A 15773-nucleotide genomic window follows, 5' to 3' on the forward strand; every position below is an offset into this window, starting at 1 on the left:
GTAGGCGCACTATATACAAATTTCTGAGAAATATGTTATAATAATTAAGTCAAATATTAAAGAAAAAAAATAAAGTCCAAACGTGCTTTTATGGTAATTAAATGTAATAAATACGACAAAATTAAATTTATTCTGACATTAAAAAACATTTTTGTTACATTTTTTGAGTTATGCTTTTTAGAATTCATAAAAAAAGAGGGTTAGAAAATAAAAAAAATGACAAAAAGTTATCTTTTTATATATATAGATTCATTCTTAGTAAGATTTAGTAAATTTGGCAGGTCCCGGCACGTATGCGTTGTTTTTCATTCTTGTGTTTATGAGAAACATGAGCCTGATGTGTATTAGAGAATTATTCAATGTTTGGGCATATATTAAGGCAAACTCTCATTTCCTCGTCAATACATTGAAGAATTCCTCTCTTTTTACTCTGTGTTGAGTGCAGAAAACCCCCACCATACATATCATCTTAACTTTACACCAAACAAAGGATAGAAGAAACTTGCCTCCAGTCTTTCCAGGGAACATGGGGGTAGTGTAAACAATCCAGCACCACAGCTTAACAGCCTTTTGCAACCTAATCAGGCAAGTGAGGTGGGGGGTTGGGCAGACTGTCAGCTTACAGCCAATTCCCCACACCTCTGTCCCCCAAAAATCTAAATTCCAAAATCCCTGTTGGTTTTTTTTGTTCCCCAACAGGTACATATTTCTCTGGAATACCACAGGGTGCACCTGGAAATCTTCTAGGGCACACCAGTGCGCCCTGGAGCACACTTTGAGAACCACTGGTCTAGGTGATTGAAAAGAAGAAAAATGATTTGACAAAAACGAGGTAAAGCCAACATCTCTAATAGTTTTTCAAAGAGAGTCATTTTCTTCAAACAGAACAGTCTCCACTGAGCAGGGGACACAGTCATTTGCCCAGGTGTGTCTGCCTTCATTTTTGGTTGAAGAACACATGCCAGTTGGGCCGCAGATGTGTTTTTTATGCAGACGGCCCTGGGTGGTAGACCCTGCCTGTGAGCAACCCGAGGCCCCACTGAAACTGGGCCGAGGAGCAAGAAAGTTCCTGTGTTAGGAAAAACAAGCATTAGAGCCCAAAATGTTCAGGGACAATGGGTGTCACCAGTCCTCTCTGGTCAGTTTGTTGATTTAAATTTACTTGTTCTTTATTTTAAATATTGGATTTGTTCCTGTTTTGTTTTTTTACTTTAAAATAAGATATGTGCAGTGTGCATAGGGATTTGTTCATAGTTTTTTTTATAGTCCAGCCCTCCAACGGTCTGAGGGACAGTGAACTGGCCCCCTGTGTAAAATGTTTGGGGACCCCTGCTCTAGAGGCTGGTCCAGCTTGGTCTGAGGCTGTATTCAAGGTACTTTCATACCAGACGATTGTGTTAAATGTTGCTTGAGGAAAAGGGTTCATTCAAGGGAAACAGAGCTTTTAAGGGGCTCTGACAATGCCAATCACAGCACATCCCCACACCATCTCCCCCTCCCACCCCTTCCCTCTGAGAGCAGTCTAGAGATTGAGAAACACAATTCTCGCATTTCACCTTAGGTCAGCCAACCCACATCAAGTCCCTCAGCTAAGAGAGAAAACAGTCCAACAAGCTTTGTTTTGAACAAATGCCTTTAAGCTCCCAAACTCTGCCTGGAAAAGGAGAATACATAAAAGTACTTACTCTTCTTGAAGAATAAATTCACTGTTTTCTGGAGAAAACTGCCCACTCACAGGATGCCTGAACGCTGTGGTCTGCTGGTTGTGGCTAGAGAGAAAGAAAGAGAGATAATGAAGGAAAAGTCATATGAATGAAAAGGACTACAGACACAACAGGTCAGGCACTGTCTGAGGACCCCTGATCGTCACAGATTCCCCTTGGGTGAGAAAGTGACAACCCAGCTGTATTCAAAAGCCAAGCACTTTCAGCTCAGGTGCCAAAGGCCACCTAAGATGCAGGGTTTTAATTCTAGGGAAATCTTGGCTCCAAGAGAACACTGCCTCTTAGAGAGACATTCCATGAAGCACTGACTCCAATAAATGGAGCGGCTTAGCAAAAAGTTACTTTAAGATGGCACGAGCCAAAACAAGAATGAAGGAAAGCAGACGGCGCTTTCAACAGCTTCCAAAACCCATGAACCAGGGAAAGAATTCTAAGAATTAACCACACACCCAGAAAAAACATAAATCTATCTTCTTAAAATTCTTCTCCCTGCTACAAAATGTCTTCACTTCAATGATGGGATATAAATGTATGGGCATGTCTCTGCAACATGACCTGCACAATTTCAACCCTGGAGAGTTTCTATCACTCTTTTGAAGTTAAGAGGGATCAGCTTCCACACCAAGCGGACAGGCACAACCAGAGTGTGTAGGTGTTTTGTGTGTTCACAAAAGGCTGCCTGGTTCTTTGAAAGGAAGGAGGAGCCGGCTCTAGAGGCTGCTGGTTTGCTCCCTGAATAAGCCTAACCTCCTTCTTTTTAAAAGAATATGATTTGTTTTTAAAATGTTTTCCCCAATCACAAAATCAGAGTCATTTGGGAAATTTTAGAAAATATGGACAGAAAAAAAGGTCACTGATTATCTCACCATCTAGAGATATCCTGGGTATATTCTACTTACCAGCTTTTCCTCCCCTTTCTATTTAAAAAAAAAAAAAAAAAAAAAGCTGTGATTTTACTGTATTTTAGAAATCATACCTCCTTTTATCACATTCTGTTGACACAGGAAATGTCCTATGTCATCAAGACTTCTGCATTGGAAATAGCTGAGTAACAGTCTCATCGTGTAATTTCTTTTTTCATATAATCAACTGTTCAAAAATTATGTGCGATCAACCGTGTGCTAGGCACTGCTTTAGGTTCTGGAGATAAAGTTCCAGAGGTAAAAAAAAAAAGACAGTCCTTACCCTATGGTGCTAACATTCTAGGAAGATGAACATTCTTTTATTTCATTTTTTTTTTTCATTGATTTTAGAGAAGAACGGAGAGAGAAATATCAATTCATTATTCCACTTATTTATGCATTCACTGGTTGATTCTTGTATGTGCCCTGACCTGGGATCGAACCCTCAACCTTGGTGTATTGGATGACACTAACCAACTGAGCTACTCAGCCAGGATTTACCATTCTTCTAATGCTGGACATTTTAGGTGCCCCCTCCCCTTCCCACTATTATAATAAATATATTTAGGCTTTTTCTGCAATTCAAATTCTTTCCTTGGGTTAAAGTTCCAGAGGTGAAATGACCAGGGCATGGACATTTCTTAAGTCTCCTAACACAGATGTTTAAAAACAGTATCAATATATCATCTCAGTTTGGTAGTGTTAAAATATTAGCCCCATCTCCAAACTGAGCACTGAGCCACCCCGGAGATTAGTCGATTTAAATGTCCACAGCATGAAGGTTTAAAAAGAAAAAAATCTCTAGGTCTGCAAAGTTATTCATACTCTGCCCTGGAGCCTGTGTTCTGGTGTCTAGGCTAAGCTGGCACTGAGGTTAGAGCAGCCTGAATCCTAATAAGCCAAATGTGAAGCAGGCAGAGCCAGGCTGCTCCCTGGTCCCGCAACTCTGCAGCTCCGCACCACCGCAGCGCCCTCCCAACCGCCCCAAACCCCCCAACCACCACCAGCCTCGGACTCCCAGCTCCTGGTTCCAGGAAAGCCCTTGGAATCCAATGACCTCATCAGGCAGGCAGCACCCCCATCTTCCCCCAGAATCAGAGTTAAGATATGAGCATCTAGATTAGAATGGGAAGCAGACTCCTTTAACACCTGTTTCAGAAATCCCTGCACCATGTTCAAAGGTTAGGCTTTATTAACACCCAGCTCCTTTTAGAAAGTCACTTCCTTTACTAGGGAATTTGAAAATGCAAACTATAATCTAAGCCTACCTCAATTCCACTTGCAGGGGGAAAAATACTCTGGTCATAATGGGAATAACAATAAAGCAACACCACCACTGTCCATTATCGCTTCTCAAAGGTTCTCCAGTTCAAAAAGCCTTTTTCTTAGACATTTTAGCTATTAATATTGTCAATCCCATCTAATGAATGATGAAATGGCTCAGAGAGGTTCAAGATAACTTTGTCAATCAGTGATAAGACGGGAACATGAATCCAGGTCTTCTATATCTAAATGTGATGCTCTATGCATGATAACCTGCAGTCTCCTTCCGTTAGGAGTCTATGGGGCTGGCAGCTTCCTGGCTGTGATAAAACTCCCTAAAGACAAGGCATCAGGAAAACAGCACCATCCACTGCTACTCCCTCGTTCTCCCCTCCCCCTTCACCCCTTCCCCATACACCCAAGGACAAAGTCTGACTGACAACACCAGTGTCCTATCACAAGGTCAGCTGGGGGGCTCAGGCAGAAAGCATGTCTTCTATGTGCTTGGAGCAGCATCCAGCAACTGCTTCATATACCGCACAACCTTAATAGCAACTGCTGGGCTCCCCACGCCCAACTTGTACCAACTGAAGTAGTACCAGAATCTTGGGTAAGTAAATCCTGAGCTGGACAGTGTGGGCACTAAGATAAATTTGACACTGTAACATCAGAAGATAGTTTTTAAAAGTGGACAAAAGTACATCTGCTGTTTCATCAAACCTAGAAGCAGCTCCCAACCTCTCTTCCCTAATCTGAATGCAGCCCTTTTTGCCAAAAAATGTTATCAACCAGAGTATCATCACCATCCTTTCCTGCATTTACATGGAGTTTTAAGTGTGGTCCTGTTCATCATCACATTCGACCTCCTACGTACCCACTGAGTTAGGCAGGGAAGGTAGTTCTATCCCCGTGTTACACATTAGAAAACTGAGGATTTGGGTTATGAGATGTTAGTGGAACACTAAATGTAAAGGGGGAAAGACTCATATATTGAGAAAAGAGATACACCAAAGTAAAGTCTCTGGACACTGTGGGTTTTTTTTTTTCCAGAGACAGAGAGTCAGAGAGAGGGACAGGTAGGGACAGACAGACAGGAACGGAGAGAGATGACAAGCATCAATCATTAGTTTTTCATTGTGACACCTTAGTTGTTCATTGACTGCTTTCTCATATGTGCCTTGACCGTGGGGCTACAGCAGACCAAGTAATCTCTTGCCAGTGATCTTGGGTCCAAGCTGGTGAGCTTTGCTCAAACCAGATGAGCCCGCGCTCAAGCTGGTGACTTCGGGGTCTCAAACCTGGGTCCTCCGCATCCCAGTCCAACACTCTATCCACTGCACGACCGCCTGGTCAGGCAGGAACACTGTGGTCTTAACATTTGATCCCTTCTGATCAAACTCGCCCAACTTGAGAATAGCAAAGCTTTTTTTTTTTTTTTTTTTTTTTTTTTCTTAAGCAAAGGAAGAAGAGTTAGGTCCTTGGGCTATTTTATTCCATTCACTCTTCCCAGATACCCAGCAGGGCAGGTGTGTTTCATCACACCAGGCCACAGGTGAGGACAGTGAGGCCCGGAAAGATGAGATGACTTACCTGCAACAGCAGTTGACGCCTGCGTTGCTGCACACCACCCTCTACCTCCTACCACTAGTCCAGGCTCACCCTTACCAAGCCACGGCCGGCTGCTGAATGCGGGTCCCTACACCCATTTGAAGACTGCCAGGTCCTCTGACTTTTCCTACTGTCTCCTCACCTCTGAGCCCCAAATCCCCCAGCCCGCCCATTTCCTGATTTCCTAAAACCCATGAAGAACCTCATATACTATCTCAAGACACATTCAGCAGGCACAGACAAATTCCCCGAAATACCTGTTCTTAAACCTGAATTGCCACCTTGCTCCTTGGCAGTGATGGAGATGGCCCGGCTGGCAGGGAGCCAGGGGGCTGGTTTCAAGGCAGCACAGAAACTCTCGTCTCCGGACCAGGGCCTCTGTTTTTCTTTAGGCTACTGAGAGGGTAGCTTGGCAAATGAGGTGAAACACCACCTAGTCTTCATTTTCCGACCCCGCTCTTCCTCCCAGGCACAGCCCCTCCACGCTGAACAGCAGCCCGTCTGGCCCGGGAGAGGAGCAGGGAGCGCGGATGGATGGTGGCAGGGAAGGACGATCCCTGTGGAGGCGGGCCACAGGTAACGTCCATGTAAATAAGCACGTCCTCACAGGCCCCGGGTGGGGAGGAATTGGGTTAGGCCACAAAGAAGTCTAACAGCAAACACAAGAGTCTTGATAGGAGAACAGAGTAAGTACCAGGGAGAAGTGGAGACCGACCTGAGTTCAACGTAAGGAAGAACCCACCTATGATCACAGACAGGACGAGCCCAAATGTAAACAGGCCCTGCAGTTTCTTGCAACATTTTTGCAAGATTGATTTTCCATGCATCTAGATTTTGACTATATTATAATAACATAAGCAGTGACTCTTGCTGGTTAAACATAAAGGTTCCAATTACTTAGCATGGCAAGTTTTTTTTTTTGCCTGGCAGGAAGTCCTGTTGTTATGTGAACGGTGCTCAGGAGTAGAGGTCAGAGCACCCTGATAACCCTGGTTTCCTGCCAGTGGTGGTTGGTATCGGCATGCTGAGAGTGTGACAAGGCTGCTCTGTCAGCATCCGCTCTTCTCTGGCCCATGTTATAAGAAGAAGAAACAGCTTAAAATGTAAGAAAAGGATCCGACCTCAAAGCCTAAGGAGGGATTCCGCGGGGGATCGTCTCATTGGTATGCTCAGCAGCCTGTGCCACCCTGGACCTCCGGGCTACTCAGTGAGGCTCCCAGAATATTCTAAGAATCACCCTGCAGGCCTAATGCTACTCTCAGCACTACCTCCAGGCCAGTTAAGGCATTTACTATCTTTGTTCCAAATCCCAGTGTCTCCAGAAAACCAAGGATTCTGGGTAACCTAATATGCTCGTAGGTCCCAAAATTGGTAACTGAAACCCCAAGAACACGACCAACTGCCTCGCCATCTTCCTCAGTTTCCATTCGGGCTGCCGAGTCCAGAGACGGCACCCGAGAACTGAAACAGTTTTCCACGTTCCCTCAACACTTCTCCAGCTTCTTTCGTCTCATTTACTAACACTTTTACAGAGCTGCTCGTTTAGTGCAAAGTGTCAACATCGTTCGTGTGGCGTTTCCTAAGGGGGCTGAGAATCTTACCAAAGCAGTCTTTGGAGCTCACATTATTTTGAAAATGCCAAGATTTTCAACGGCTCACTGCACACGGGAGTTAACTCTGGCAGGCCCTTCTTCCAGAAGCATGGGAATCGGGCCTTGATGGCCCAACAGATGGTCCCCATATTTTCTCCAAGTGGAAACACAATACTAACCAGCCTCCTTCAATATCTTCCCTGTGCTCAGTCAGCCCAGAGCCTTGCGGTCAGAAGATCTGGGTTCAAACCGGAGCAAGCCGCCTCATCTCTCTGAGCCTCAGTTCTTCCATTTGCCAATAAAGAATAACACTATCCTTCCATGAGGTTGTTGTGAGGATAAAATGAGGAGCATATATTAAAGAGCCTTGCACAATGCCTGGCACACAGAAGGTATTCAATTAACATTTGCTAAATCTGACTGCGCCTTAACTATGGTAATGATAACTGGCATCCAAATTTCAACAGGGCAAAAATAGAAGGAGCCTCCTCCCCGCACTCCCATCAGACCTGAACTCCTCCTCCAGGCTTCCTTATTTCCATTAACGGCATCACTCCACTCTCCTTACCTTGGCTTAGAAGATCGTAAGGGACTTGACCCCCTAGCTCCTCCTCCTCTTGTACCACTCTCCTTTTCCACCCTATTCCAGTCAGTGGCCTCCTTTCTGCTCCTTGAACAGCAAGCTCTTATCTACTTAGCACCTCTGTACCAGCTGTCCTTTCAGCCTGGATGCTCTGTCCCCCACTCTCATGACTGCTTCCTTGTCACCCCGACCTCAGTGGAATCCTCACCATCTCAAAGCTCTTCCTCCCAACCACCCACTGGAGTAGGCTCCCAGTCACTTCCCAGCACATCACCCTATTGTAATTACTACTGTTATTTTCCTTACTTGTATGTTTGTTATCAGTCTCCCTGACTAATGTGTAATCCAAGAGAGCAAGGACTTGACTGTCTCTTCACTGTTATTATCAGCCTATAACAGTGTGTAGTGCTGTTGTATCTGCTGAATGATGAATGAATGAATGAATGAATGAATGAGAAATGACTAAGGAGACATCACCTTAAGGTGAGGCCATGCCTCCAGATGGACTTGCTAACCCTATAGAAGTCTGAACTCAGATAAGAGACAAGAACCTAAAGGGTCATAAACCACAGAAGCAGTGGCTCTGTTCTTACTGCCAGAGGAAGGAAGAATGAGACACCAACATGCCAAGAACACTTCATCCTTGGCCCTCTCCCAACTACTATATGTTACCATACAATTTGGAGAAATTAGCCCTCGCCAGCAATATCCCAACACCACCCCTGCAAGGGAAAGTTAATACGCTCAAAATCAAAGAATGGAATGCAAACACCAGAGAGGAAATTACTGAGTGATTAAAAACATATAGGAAGATAATACAAACATTATCTTATCTCCTTTTCTGAACTGGAAGAGCTTTGGTGTGAAACCTACAATTTGGTGACTGATTATATACTCTCTCTACTTATTTCATGTGTGTTTGTTCTCCTCACCCCTCCCCTATCTCTAGTAAGATCCTAAATGCCTCCAGGGCTGGGAGCAGTCACTTACTTCTCCTCTACCTTCTGCAGCACAGCACAGTAATACTCACAGCGCAGGCACTTGAACTCCTTTATCTCAACAGCCTGAGCACAAACACACATCACCTTCAGGGAGCGGCTGCGCAAAGCTCATCTCATTTTCTGATGTCAGCAGCCCGGCATATCCAAGTTTCCCCGGGGAGAGTGGGTGAGGCAAGGGCCCACAGGCCTGATGAGAGACTCCCCAGCCCTGCCTGTGTGACGGAGACCAAGGAAGAGCCTTCCCCACCCCCACCACACCTGACTATCACAGGCACAACTAGATAGAGATGCTGCAACCCAGCCAAACCTCAGACCCACCCAACCCGAGGGATGGTCAGTAGCTGTTCTCCTTCGCCCAGAGCTGCCAAGACGGACAGAGTTTGGCACTGACGGAGCTGGGTGTGAGAGTCACAGAATTAACTGAGCAAACTTAAAAGCTCTCATATCTTGAAATGAGGGAAGTCTGTCCTTTACAAACTCTGAATTCAACAGACTGAAGTTATCCTGCATGATTGGGAAAGCTCTGTGTTTCATAAACTCTCCAAATGTTCTCATATGCACTCCACGGCCAACTCACTTCATCATCACCTCTTCTAACGCAGTAATCTACGCTGCAAACCCGTCTGTTTCCCGGGTTCCCACACGGGGCTCCAGGATTTAGGATTGCTACTTGGTTAATAGGAGGTTTTAATTTTGGCTTCACAGGACCTCAATAAACATGGAAAGATTAAAGTCAAACTCTTGATAGAATGAGGAAATCAAACCTAGACAGCTTCCCCTTCCCTAATTCTCTTTGTAAAAAGGTGGCAGGGAAGCAACATAATAGGAGCCAAGGTACCAGCTTTGTTACTACTGAACCAGTTCCAGCTCCTCCGGGGCGGGGCACAGCTTTTCTGGGTCTTGGTTTCCTCATCTGTCCATGTGGAGCGCCCACAGAGAGCCTGCAGAGCCTGAACCCCCTCCCCCCCCCCCGCCGACCACCCAGACGAGTTCAAATCGCAGCTCTGTCATATACTGGCTGAGCACGACCTGGAATGAGTCAGTGATCTTCCTGAGAGTTGGTGTTATCTATAAAAAGGGAAGACCGCTGCAACCTGACAAGACAGTTAGGAAGAGTGCTGATAATGCGTCTGGCCGACAGCAGTCACTCACACTTCGGTGCCTGTTAGGTTTTTCTTTTGCTAGCTCTAAAACTCCACTCTAATCATAGTCTTTGTCCATGTTGTAAATTCCAGTATTATTGGCCTGCCACAGAACAGCAGCTCAAAAACACATTTTCTTCCTTTTGAGATAAGGCACAACACCCAGCGTCCTGTGCAAACTTCTATTTAAAGAACTTGCCTGCCAGGCACAGTAGTTTAAGATCAAGAGGCGCCTTCCTTCAGCCACACTTCTGTCCTCACTGGGTTGAGCCTTATGGTACAGAAAGCGCAGCCCAAGCAGAAAAGCCTTCCAGCAGATGGCGCTCAGCTAGGGACACACACTAGAGTTTTTAAAACTGCACAGGAAACATTTTTGACCTCAGAGAACACTTAGTTTTGGCTTCTGTTTAATGCTCTTCAACAAGTCAGGTTCCTTAAGTGTAAAACAAGAAGGCTGAACTAGGGATCTTCTAGCTATAACATCTTAGGATGCTGAGCTTCATCTCAGTCTACTGCCAGAGCCACAGACTAAAATGTAACACCACCATCCATAATGGAAAACACAAAGGAACCAGGCAGAACAGAGGGCTCCCTAATGTCACTTGCCAACAGAATATTTTTTGTAATGACCTCAGGGAGGTGTACCTAATAATACTTTTGTCCTATTTATTGCCAATCAAATCAGATTTTGTTTTTTAACTGTAGGCACTCCCAACCAAGCCATTGAAAACTGCCTTTCACTCAGTCATTACTTGGTTTTCATGAATCAGACTACATCGCAGCAACTGTATCCTTATGAAAGCAGTACAGGACTAACCTGCCCTCCTGTTCCCGCTGAGAAAGGCAGCAGTCATGCTCACTCTTTCCTTGAGCTTCATGTCGGCCTTATGGAAACCCCAGTTCAGGTCAGACATGGGGGAGGGAGGTCCGTTCAGCTGCAGAGGTAAAGCGGAGGCTCCCAGCCCACCTGCTTGCTCTCAGTTTCAGTTCTGAAGCAGCTGCCTTCCAAGGTGTTACAAATCCAGCAGTGCTTGCTCCTACTCATTCATTCTATTTCCTCCCACCCATGATGCACACAATCTGGCAACAATGCAGGAACATCGTTCCGCTCTGAGTCACCAGCCCTCTGTGTCCATGCAGAGCACTGGCTGGCGGTGAACAGCGAGGCAGGCACTTTGTGTCTCCAGGCCTCCATTCTTTTTTTTTTTTTTTTTTTAATTTATTTATTTTGTGGCATAGACAGAGAGAGTCAGAAAGAGGGACAGATAGGGACAGACAGACAGGAAGGGAGAAAGATGAGAAACATCAATTCTTCGTTGTGGTTCCTTAGTTGTTCATTGATTGATTTCTCATATGTGCCTTGACCAGGGGGCTATAGCAGATCGAATGACCCCTTGCTTGAGCCAGTGACCTTGGGCTCAAGTTGGTGAGCTTTGCTCAAACCAGATGAGCCCGCACTCAAGCTGGAGACCTCGGGGTCTCAAACCTGGGTCCTCCGCATCCCAGTCCGACGCTCTGTCCACTGCGCCAGGCCTCCATTCTTCTGTTCTCTGAGACTGTGGCGTTGGCTAGCCTTCTAGATACAGGACATAAGAAACACCCCCGACTCTCAGGAGCTCTAGAGTCAGAATGAGTTAGTCAGTTCTGTTCTGCCATGCTGCGCCTGAAATCAGCCCAACGCCGAGCCTTTGATGGAGAAATGACAGTTCCTCTATCTCTATGGGTATCCCCCACTTTTTGAAAGTTTGAGTTACACCTCTTGCTTTTATGAAAGAACTACATTAGCACCTGCTTTTGCTAACAGCAAGAAACCCAGAGAGGATTTTCACTTCTAAGAAAAAAGGTGAAAAGCAAAAATAGCGTTCAGCATTTGTTGTGCAGCGAGCTGTTACAGAGGCAGCACACCCCGCGCTGAGTGTGGCAATGCCGAGCTCCTTCCCGGGGAAACACGTTCAGCATCAAGCTGCCATGGTTTCGAACTGTGTCTGTGAGCATCTGCACTTCATCTTGACTTATACTGTGTATTACTGCTTGCACTATCCCTTAGTGTTATTTTAGGTTTTATGTGTTATTTGGTATGATTTGATAAGTTATTTGTGGGTGTCTGGGAACACTCAAAAAATTTTCCACATAAATTAATGGTAATTATTTCTTCACTTTACACCATTTCAGCTCACGAAAAATCTCATAGGAAAGCTCTACTTTCAGAGAATGGGAGAAACCTGTACTTCATACGGTCAGGGCCAGGAAGGGGTTGAGCAGGTAGAAGCCCCCATTCACACACACACCCCCCATAACAAACTATGATTCTTTCATCACTGCTCAGGATGGCAAACATCCAATTAGCATCGATTTAATCATGTGGTTCTCACTCCCAGAAAAGGCCTAGAGAGAAGAAAGCAAGAGGGGTCAGAAAGGGAAACTAAGGAACCAAAGTGCCTCTACTGCCTGTGGCTTTATCACCACAGCCTCAGATCAACACTGTGGCTCTTTGCAACCAATGTCTAGATGCAGTCACAACATAGGTGTCCACAAGAAATCTAAGCTCTGCCTAACCAGGCAGTGGCACAGTGGATAGAGCATCAGACTGGGACACAGAGGACCCAGGTTCAAAGCCCCAAGGTCACCGGCTTGAGTGCGGGCTCACCAGCTTGAGTGCAGGGTCTCTGGCTTGAGCGTGGGATATAGACATGACCCCATGGTCACTGGCTTGAGGCAAAAGGTTACTGGCTTAAAGCCCAAGGTCGCTGGCTTGAAGCCCAAGGTTGCTGGCTTGAAGCCCAAGGTTTCTGGCTTGAAGCCCAAGGTCAGTGGCTTGAACAAGGGGTCACTTGCTCTGCTGTAGCTCCCCAGTCAAGGCACATATAAGAAAGCAAAAAATGAACAACTAAGGAGCCGTAACGAAGAATTGATGCCCCTCATCTCTCTCCCTTTCTGTATGTCTTTTCCTATCTGTCACTCTCTCTGTCACGAGAGAGAGAGAGAGAGAGAGAGAGAGAAGTCTAAGCTCTATGGAACAAGGACTTCTGTTACCACAGCTACATTCCAGTGCCTACATAGTATCTGGCACATAGTAGGTGCTCAATAAATGTATGTTGAATGAAAAAAATACGCGGATTTTATTCTGAGTTACTTGGAATGACAGTTTTACTAAAACCTGTATCCATTACCAACATTTTTTCCCTTTTAGAAATCTCTACATCCTTCCTAATTCCTACTACTGCCTGTAGTAAATAGTCTATAAATCTCTAAATGTTGACATGATTTACTGTGAAACTAGTCAAGTCCAAGCTCCAGAGCCCCTCATTTTCAGAAGACTCTTTCAGGGCCCTGGGAAGGGTCCTTGTAATGTGTAGACATCTTTTCTGTAACTTTACGTATTTTAAAAGAAAGCCTCAAAGTGTATAAACATCAAGTGCCACAAAATGTAGATCTACCAGAGTAAAATAAGAATGAGTGACTCACAAGCTATTCTGACATGTCAGTCTAACAAAACTTTTTTAACCACGGAGGAGAGAGATATGCCCTTGCCTACAGACACATCCTACTCAATCACAAGTCAACTGCCGTCAAGAATGGAGTAGGTTTGAGAACACAAACTCCATTCATACAACATTTACGCAGCCCTACCAGGTGCTTAACACTCTGAATGCTTGGGGTAAAATAATATTTAGAACATAATTATCCCACTAAATAGGAACTTACAATCCAATAGACTGATATGGTCATAGATAGATATAAATAAATATACATTTTATGTATTAAACATAAATAAATGGGTGGACAAAAGTCGCTTATAGTTGTGAGTACACAAAACACAGAGTTTATTCTTGCATTATGATTTATTAATTATTGTATTATTTCCTATACGAACAACGGTAAACCTGCTCTTTCACCAAGCCCATGATATAAATATACATAACTACAAATCAGAGAAGGTGTCACAATAGCAAAGTAAAGCAAGGCATACTTGTTTGCTAAGTATCAATCTGTTAAGTACAACAACCCTAGAAGGTATATCATATTATCCTCATTTGCAAACGAGGATATCGAGGCCCCAAGGAGCTGAGTGCCTTCACAAGGCCACATAACCAGTTAGTGGCGAGGTCAGAATTCACGCCCAGATCTGCCTGGCTCCAGAGTGTGGGCTTGTTCTCTGCAGCTACACTTCAGTCGATGGCCAGGGGCTCAACAGAACCTCCAAAATGTCTGAGGAGACATGCTCATGGCTTCAGAGGCTGAAACCACATGGAGTACCAGCAGAGGTGGGCAAACTTCCAAAGCCCCACTCTTGGGAGTGGAGGAACAGAAACTGCCAAGCACTTATTCATCAGGTGTATCATAACCCTGTTCATCAAGGAACTCCCTAACAGGAATCAGTGACAGCTTCCTGGGAGCCAGAAGAGGCCATGTGAGAGGCTCCCACCCTGTGGCCCCACCTCCAAATTTCCTCTTCCCTGTTGTCACTGGAACACAGCCCCCATTCCAATGTTTTCTGTTACACACTCTCTGTGGCTCCCACAGCCTCCTTATCTCTCTCCTCGTCCCTATCCCCTTGGCTCCTGCCATATTTAACTATTCGCCAGTCCTCAAGTCCCCCTGTCTTCCCCACCTCTGGGGCTTGGGCTCCAGCTGTCCCTGTCCCTAATGAATCCTCCCCAACCTTCGAGGCCCCTTCTCTTCCCAGTGGTCTTTCCTAGTCACTCCAGGCCATGTTGCTTTTTAACTTCCTCAACACTTCCCACACTGAAGGCTTACTCTCTGCAGGTGGCAACACTTCCCAACAACTCTTTTCATTCTTCCTTGCAAAAATTAAGTGCTGCATGATATAGAAGGGTATAAACTGAAAAGGCAGAGGTTCCCTTTCTTGCCTCCAATTCAGTGGCAATCTCAGAGGCAACACTTGAACAATTTCCTGTATATCCTTTGGGTATTTTTTCTTTTTGCCTTTATGAAAATTTTATATATACATCTTTTTGAAAAATATTTATGTAAATAAATAAAACTGTACGTATTATTTCTTTTAAGATTTTACTTATTGATTTTAGAGGGAGGAGAGAGAGAAGGCAGGGGGGAAGAGTGGGAAGTTGCTTCCTGCATGCACCTTCCCAAGGCAAGCCCAGGGTTTCAAACCAGTGACCTCAGCATTCCAGGTCGACACTCTAGCCACTGAGCCACCACAGGTCTGGCAAAACTATACATGTTATTGTACCTATTATTCTATAACTTCCTTTTTACTTTACATATCTTGAGTTCTTCCACATCTACGTGCAAGGATAAACACAGTAGCCCCCTCCACACACAGCTCTGCCAGGACCCCCATACCAGACCAACCCATAGAAGGAGATGACCGGGCAGCCTATTCCATGTACTAATCAATCTGCACCAACACGTATCAGGTTTCAAAGTGAAGAACTGGAAAAAAAATTGTTCCCCAAAATGAGTTTTATTTGAACCATATAGATTTTTTTAAATTGTGCCAAAGTTTAAAAATAGAAAAACTTTATATAAAAATCCAGCTCATCTTGGAAAAACAAAAACTGTGGAACACTGGGCCCCATAAGAGGTGGAATGGTCCCTTCAGTTCCCCTCAGTCCCCACCACTCCCTACTTTTTCCCAATGGTGAGGGTGTGTGCCTAGTGTTATTTATCACACCTGCATTTCTAATTTTCTTTTTTTGTGTGTGTGACAGAGACAGAGAAAGACAGAGAGAGGGACAGACAGACAGGAAGAGAGAAAGATGAGAAGCATCAATTCTTCGTTGCGGCTCCTTAGTTGTTCATTGATTGCTTTCTCGTATGTGCCTTGACCGGGGGACTACAGTAGAGCAAGTGACCCCTTGCTCAGGACAGGAACCTTGGGCTCAAGCCAGCGATCTTGGGCTCAAGCCAGCGACCTTGGACTTCAAGCCAACGACCTTTGGGCTCAAGCCAGCGACATTGGGCTTCTAGCCAACG

At 45.0% G+C, this 15773-nt stretch overlaps 1 protein-coding gene across 4 annotated transcripts in view; it reads right to left on the reverse strand.

The window, feature by feature from the left end:
• PLEKHA7 (pleckstrin homology domain containing A7) overlaps positions 1-15773 on the reverse strand; it is a 246843-nt gene that overhangs the window by 101699 nt on the left and 129371 nt on the right. For all 4 annotated transcript variants that reach the window (XM_066251040.1, XM_066251042.1, XM_066251043.1 and 1 more), the window contains one exon: positions 1686-1769. In XM_066251040.1, the coding sequence (XP_066107137.1) occupies positions 1686-1769 (84 nt within the window). The remainder of the gene's footprint in view (positions 1-1685; positions 1770-15773) is intronic.

This window comes from Saccopteryx bilineata, chromosome 1, assembly GCF_036850765.1.
Source record: "Saccopteryx bilineata isolate mSacBil1 chromosome 1, mSacBil1_pri_phased_curated, whole genome shotgun sequence".
In the NCBI taxonomy this organism is placed as follows: domain Eukaryota; kingdom Metazoa; phylum Chordata; class Mammalia; order Chiroptera; family Emballonuridae; genus Saccopteryx; species Saccopteryx bilineata.